This window comes from Hyalella azteca, unplaced genomic scaffold (genome assembly GCF_000764305.2).
Source record: "Hyalella azteca isolate HAZT.00-mixed unplaced genomic scaffold, Hazt_2.0.2 contig14264, whole genome shotgun sequence".
Lineage (NCBI taxonomy): Eukaryota > Metazoa > Arthropoda > Malacostraca > Amphipoda > Hyalellidae > Hyalella > Hyalella azteca.
The window spans coordinates 156580-162808 of record NW_025944155.1 but is presented as its reverse complement, the minus strand read 5'-3'; the positions used below and the strand labels follow the sequence as shown (position 1 = coordinate 162808).

The 6229-nt window shown below is 40.6% G+C and overlaps 1 protein-coding gene across 1 annotated transcript; it reads left to right on the top strand.

Annotated features, from left to right (window-relative positions):
* Positions 1-232: 232 nt before the first annotated feature.
* LOC108682715 (la-related protein 1) lies at positions 233-5823 on the top strand. Its single transcript, XM_018171948.2, has 8 exons — positions 233-277; positions 708-844; positions 893-1242; positions 1531-1675; positions 2011-2254; positions 2600-2896; positions 3115-3895; positions 4226-5823. Exons 1-7 carry the CDS (start codon positions 233-235, stop codon positions 3871-3873), a joined length of 1977 nt encoding a protein of 658 aa, XP_018027437.1. The 3' UTR covers positions 3874-3895; positions 4226-5823.
* Positions 5824-6229: the final 406 nt, after the last annotated feature.

Below are 6229 nucleotides of genomic sequence, written 5' to 3'. Positions count from 1 at the left end.
CTGTTTTATATTTTATGCAGAAGGTGATGAAAACGGAACTCCAGAGTCGGCCGATGCCACAGCTGAGGTACCCAAGCCTCCCGCCTCTGCCTCCAAGAAGCACGCCAGCGACGCGCGTGAGGAGCTAGACTTTGATTTCGAGGACGAGTGCGACATGAACGCGCGCCACCACAGCTTCTCTGAGTGGTGAGATCGCCCTGCGTTTATTATGGGGCTATGATATTTAGCGTCAATGTTTATTCTAGTATACGTCCATTATTTGGTTTCCGCCTTTGATGTGAGATCAGCACAGTCAAGGATCTTCTTTCTCTGTTTTGTCTATTGACAGGAATTGTTGTTACCAGTAATTTAGGCATGAATATTATTGACAACGATTTATGAATGCGCGAAGGACAATCGGTGTACACTAATTATCGGTGCGTTAAATATTCACTCGATTGCCGTAAGCATAGCGGCTGTCATGTTTTGCAACGGCTAAATGAATTTTTCTGTTATATTAGGACTTCTATGACCTGTGTATTTTTGTTTTTTGGTTCTAAAAAATACTCTGAGAAAAATATGTGTAAATTCTCGAAATGGTTTTTAATGATGGCATTTGTTTAATCTGGTTCATTGTTAACATTTTTAAAGTTCATATGTTAAATTTTTCACATTAAGCTTATGAAGAGAAGATTACTCGGTAAAAATAAGTTGTACTTGTACCACAGGCCAGTCAGGTGCCCACATCAGGGGCTTGGAGCGTCCCCAGCAGCAGCAGCGAGGCTTCAGGCTCTGCTCCTGCGGCCACCGCATGCGCTCCTGCAAAGCGGCAGAGGCAGCGGCACGACTCACGTAACCTCACCAGGTCAGTTGCCGCGCCTGTGTTCTTAACTATAATTCGTTTACTTCACAGATTCTACCCCGTAACCAAGACCAGCAACGGAGGCACAGCTCGTCAAGTCTTGACTCGGCAGCCTCTGAAGCAAAAGACGCGTCACAGCCACGACCCGCCAGTAGAAAAGCACGTGGGTTGGCTCCTTGACTCGCGTGTGCACGACGTGCCTCGTGACAACGATGTCACGCCCCACGCGCACGACGGCACTGCGTCTACGAGCGTCGGCAGTCAGGCGTCAATGAACAGCTCGTTTGACACAACGCCCGCCGGGGAACTGCCCTTATTCCAGCACCCTTCTCATGCCTTGCTGCAGGATAACAATTTCACGCAGTTTGAGTACTGCAGATACAGACTCAGATGTCTCAAGGGTTAGTATTTCAACTCCTAACTTGCACAAGAGTTGCTGAATCTAGCGCAACGTGTGTTCTTAAGTACTTTTGCTGCTTAGTGCTGACTGCTCACAAATATTTATCATGCCCTATGAAATTATTTTACGACCAGGATGAGGGAGAAGCATGCATAACTTATTTGTTTTCTCACACCCAACGGACCAACAGTTTACCTACTACTTAGTGGTTGCTCAATCATCGTCTAAAAAATATGATCGTTCCGTTTTCTCAGTTTGTTATTGGTAACCAATGGTGATCTTTGTGCAGAGCGTCACCGGTATGGCATTGGTCGAAGCCAGGAGATGAACACGCTGTATCGCTTCTGGTCGTTCTTCCTGCGCGAATCCTTCAATAAGAAAATGTATGAAGAATTCCGCAAGCTGGCCAACGAAGATGCTGAAGTGCAGTACAGGTCGGAAAATTTATTGTGTCTTAAGTCTTAAGGAGCACAATGCTATAATGAGAAAATTTTTTAACTGTAAAGGACTAAAATCGGACAATTAACTCCGTTAACGTGAATTGTTCAGACTTTTGACATAGTGCAGGTGAAATAAATACTTGTTCATATTCTCTATTCCCAAACTGCTGACTAAGGCAGCATTGAAGGTTGAAATTAAGCTTAATATGGTAAATTGATTCATTCATCTGTGCCATGCGCTAGAGTTGATTTTCAAAAGTTGTAAACTAAATGTTTACAAAGTATAATATGATAGCAAATATTTATATCTCACTTTCTTCCTTCCTTAGGTACGGTCTGGAATGCCTGTTCCGTTTCTACAGCTACGGCCTCGAGAAGCGCTTCCGCGCTGACCTCTTTGCCGACTTCCAAACAGAAACACTGCGCGATGTCGAACGCAACCAACTGTACGGTCTTGAAAAATTCTGGGCTTTCCTGAAGTACTTCAAAAAAGCGAAGAAACTCCAAGTAGATGAGAGAATAAAACAGAAACTGGTGAAGTATAAAACCATCGAAGACTTCCGGATTGAAACGGTGAGAACATTACATAATTTGGGTGGAGTTGGGTGGCTGTGTTAAGATTGCAACATATGGAGAGTTTATCCGTGTAGTAATATGAAATTTCTGCTGTGTTTCTGTGTGTGTCTGTTACATTATATCATTTCAAAAACAAAAGTGTCTCTTGCTTCTTCGTCTCGAAAAATTAACTTTTCTAGTTTCGATCTATTTGATAATTTTGGTTAGTTCTTTAGTGAAATCTTGTTACACTAAGGACCCATATCTCCCACACATTTTTTTTAAACCATCTATGTCTTTGAACCTCCCTTTAAATTTATAAAGATGTACCCATTATTTAATATAATGTTTGTTGCTGTGCAGCCTGAGGAGTACGATCTGGCCCGCCAGGCCAGAAAAGCCGCGCGTTTGGGGCGCACGCGCTACTTCTCCGCGAATTTAGAGAGCAGCGACCCATCGACTCCGCCTCCTGTCGCGTTTGTGTCCTGGTACAATGGTCTCCCCCAGGAAGGGCCGGCTATTGCCCCTCCTAGTAGCGGCCAGTGGTTCCACTTCGCAAACCGGAAGAGAAGAGCTTCTGAAGGAGACAGAGCATTTGACCACAACAGTTCCCACTCTCCTATTGCAGCCTATAAAAACAGGAGGATGTCAGGATCACAGGTGAGCATTGAGATGTGCGATTGATGCTGCTTTAAGGAACCCTGTTGTGACTTGTAATAATTCCCGAATGATGTTAAAAGTTTTGCTAATTTTTTATATTTCTTTGTTCGCTTTTTAGGATTGGCTGAGAATATCGAATAATTAATAGCGGATTATCATTTGGAGCAGATATACTACTTAATTTACCATTCCAGCCACTTACGTACGTTTGTTTACAGAGTGGCTCTCGATCAAGACATGGCAGTGGAACGGGAAAAAGAACTCGCTTGAGTTCCCACAGCTCGCACGAGCCTTCTCCTCTAGCCACTGTCTCAAACAGTAGTATCACACCAAATAATAAGAACAACAACTCGGCAAATGCCTCTACGCCTGTATCTGCTTCAACTAATACTACTAAAAATATTCCTTCTTCTGCAACCGAAAGTTCCTCAAACTCTTCCCCCTCCGTTTCCTTTTTGTCATCTGGGAAGCAAATTTCTAGTTCACCAAGCCATAGTAACTCCTCTTCTTCAACCAATACTTCTAGTAAAAGATCTAATTCGAGTCCTAGCAAACGACCAAGCAGACAGCCTCCTAGTTCTAGCACTTCTGAAACCCCTGACAATGTTCTCGAAAAGAGACGATCCTCAAAATCTTCTCAAGCATCTTCCTCATCGAATAAAAAATTAACAAAACACAATTCAGAGCCTTCTGGAGCAAGAAAGTCTCAGCCTCACAACGATAAAGAAAACAAACCTCAACATTCGCAAGGAGACAATTCTAAAGATACCAAGTCTCAGCCAGCCAATCCAAGCTGTCACAAGAAGGGCAAAAGCAACAAGGGAAGTTCGAACAAGTCAACACCGAGTGCTAAAAGCAAAACTGCTGATACGTCCGATGTTGCTGCTGTCGTCCCTGAACCTTCGTCATCTGTGAACTGTTCGGGCGTTGCGAACGTCGCCAAGAAGACAGATTGTGTAACAGTGCACAGCTGTTGAGAAACGATTTTCAATAACGAAGGTAAGGTTGTTTTTTTAAACAATAAATTGAACAATCTTCTTGAATCCAAACTGTTAAGGCGTTCATGCTGTGTCCTTTTATGAAACTGCGTTCGAATTAGTGTATTGTCTTTTCGAGTATGCCGATACTTTGTTATCAGATTAAGAATTCATTGCAACAACGATAGTTAATTTCTACTTCTTCGATGTGACTGTTTCAGAAGAACAAGCCGGAAGCTGTTTATAATACGGAATTTTTATGAAGGAATTGACTTTGAAGTGTTGATATTTAGTTTATTTTAACTCGCTATGTTTTTGTGCTGTACCCGATTGACTGCCTTGTTATGTGCAGGTGTCAACCGCTCCTGAGTCATGGCTTCCTTTGTTGCGAGCCACATCTTTTTTGAACATAAGAGATTATATTTTCTAATTACAAAGATGCTGCCATCATCCATTTAATTATTGTATATAAATGTTTTCGTTATAACAAGATGAATGATGGACCACTCGTTGCGTTTTAGCAGTTGGTCGCATTTCATTGTTTGTGACCAGATTTACGCTCTACGTTTCTAGAACGTAGTTTATGTATGTCTTGTACAAGGAACTCTCCGCTTGAAATTTTTTTTATGTTGGGACTGTTTTCACTTTACTCTTTTTCGGGGCATTTTTTCGTATTTAAATTATATTATTCTTGGATTGTACGATTTGTCAACTTTTTTCGTACTGTTGGTGGAATTTCTATGGAAAATTGTGGAATGCCATGGTTTGATGTTTGCTTTGACGTACTTGATTTCTCAATTATATTCCTCAATATATAAGTAAGGAATAGCGTAGTGAACTTCTAGGGTATCATGGTTCTTTATATCCCTTTAAGGTTAATCTTAAGTAATGTCAAAACCACGATAATGGATGCTTACTGGTATACGAGTGAAGCTTCTACCACCGTATGTGGCATCCTGCTAAAAAAATTGTGATATAACTTGTACTTTTAAAATAATATACTGTAATCAGTTAGTAGAAATGTGCTTATAATTAATCTCACACGTGCAGTCGACGTGAATGCGGTGATATGTTCGCCTTCTTGTTTCTGTATTAGCTCTCTTTTGCCGTTGCTGTGGTTTGATCCCATTATATTTTTGCGATTGATAACAAAGATATTTCTTCGATATCAACTCGTCTTTGACACTCGTTGATGCGACGTATACATTGCTCGATTTCGGATAAGAATTATAATGTATCACCGTTAATTTGTTTTAGTTTTATGCGTGGACTAAAATTGAAACATTAGTCTTTTCGCCGGTCGAAATGTTCTTGACTTACGACGAAGTGATTTATTTCATCACCGTACTGGATGTTGAACAGTGACCTGTACCGCTGATTGTGCCTTCGTTTTTAAGAAATTTACTGGAGCGTGACTGGGAACTACCAGCTTATGTTCTTGTTCCTCGCGGCGTTCCGTGAGCATTATGGTAGAATTGTTATTAATATTAATTTTTGCTGTCGCGTTAGGATTGCTGTACGCGTTGCCGAACTGGTAACAAGAATTAACTGAGCTGAAGAGAATTAAAGGAAATGTTGATGGTTGGCCGTGCAAAAAGGGTTAATACGACCATTATCATCGTCAATTCTACCAATAAATATTTGAGTACTGTGCGCACTGTGTACGGCCTTTTTGAGTAGTTAATTGATGAAGCAACAGCCATAAACATTTACTTTCTCCTAAAGATTTTTCACAGAATTTACTCAAGATTTATGTTCTTTTGTGAACAATATTTCTTAGAATGAGGAAAGTGATGTACTTTGGCCTAAAGGCAGAATAATTTGGCCGTGCTAGCTACTCGCTATGACAAACTCAGGTGTGGGAGAATTGTTGTCAATGGAAGGTTCTCTCCATGGAACGTAGGCGGGCTTCATTTTTTTATCATTGAAGAAATTAATTGCTATTTTGAGCGCACTGTTTTGTATCTTAGCTCCCCAGATGAATTTCCAACTTACCTCACTACCTGAATTACCTACCATTTATAATCTATTTTGTTAGTTTACGTTGAGAAAAAAAGCAGACGTCAAGAGTTCTCTGAGAGTCGAAATTATTATTTGTTTCTAATCAATGAATTTTAAAGGTTATAAAGGAATATGTATTCATACTCTCAGTTATTTGAAAGAACATGAGATAGCGATTCGATCTTTCTCTGCGTATTTATGTACAGTTGTAAATAGTTGATTTACCATCATATTCTCATTAAGTTGTGTGCTACTACTGTGGTGATCATGTATGGCTTATATGGTGTCTGTCTTGTAGCGATAACTAGAAAAATATATGGTAACAACACGACAAGTGAAGATAAAAATTAGATTG

What these genes read in the sequence shown, in the direction of transcription:
- LOC108682715 (XM_018171948.2), top strand. Translation starts at nt 233, where the DNA reads ATGTTTATTCTAGTATACGTCCATTATTTGGTTTCCGCCTTTGAT. An exon ending in GACTCACGTAACCTCACCAG is followed by an intron (nt 845 to 892) that starts GTCAGTTGCCGC and finishes TTTACTTCACAG; the next exon opens with ATTCTACCCCGTAACCAAGA. An exon ending in GATGCTGAAGTGCAGTACAG is followed by an intron (nt 1,676 to 2,010) that starts GTCGGAAAATTT and finishes TTCCTTCCTTAG; the next exon opens with GTACGGTCTGGAATGCCTGT.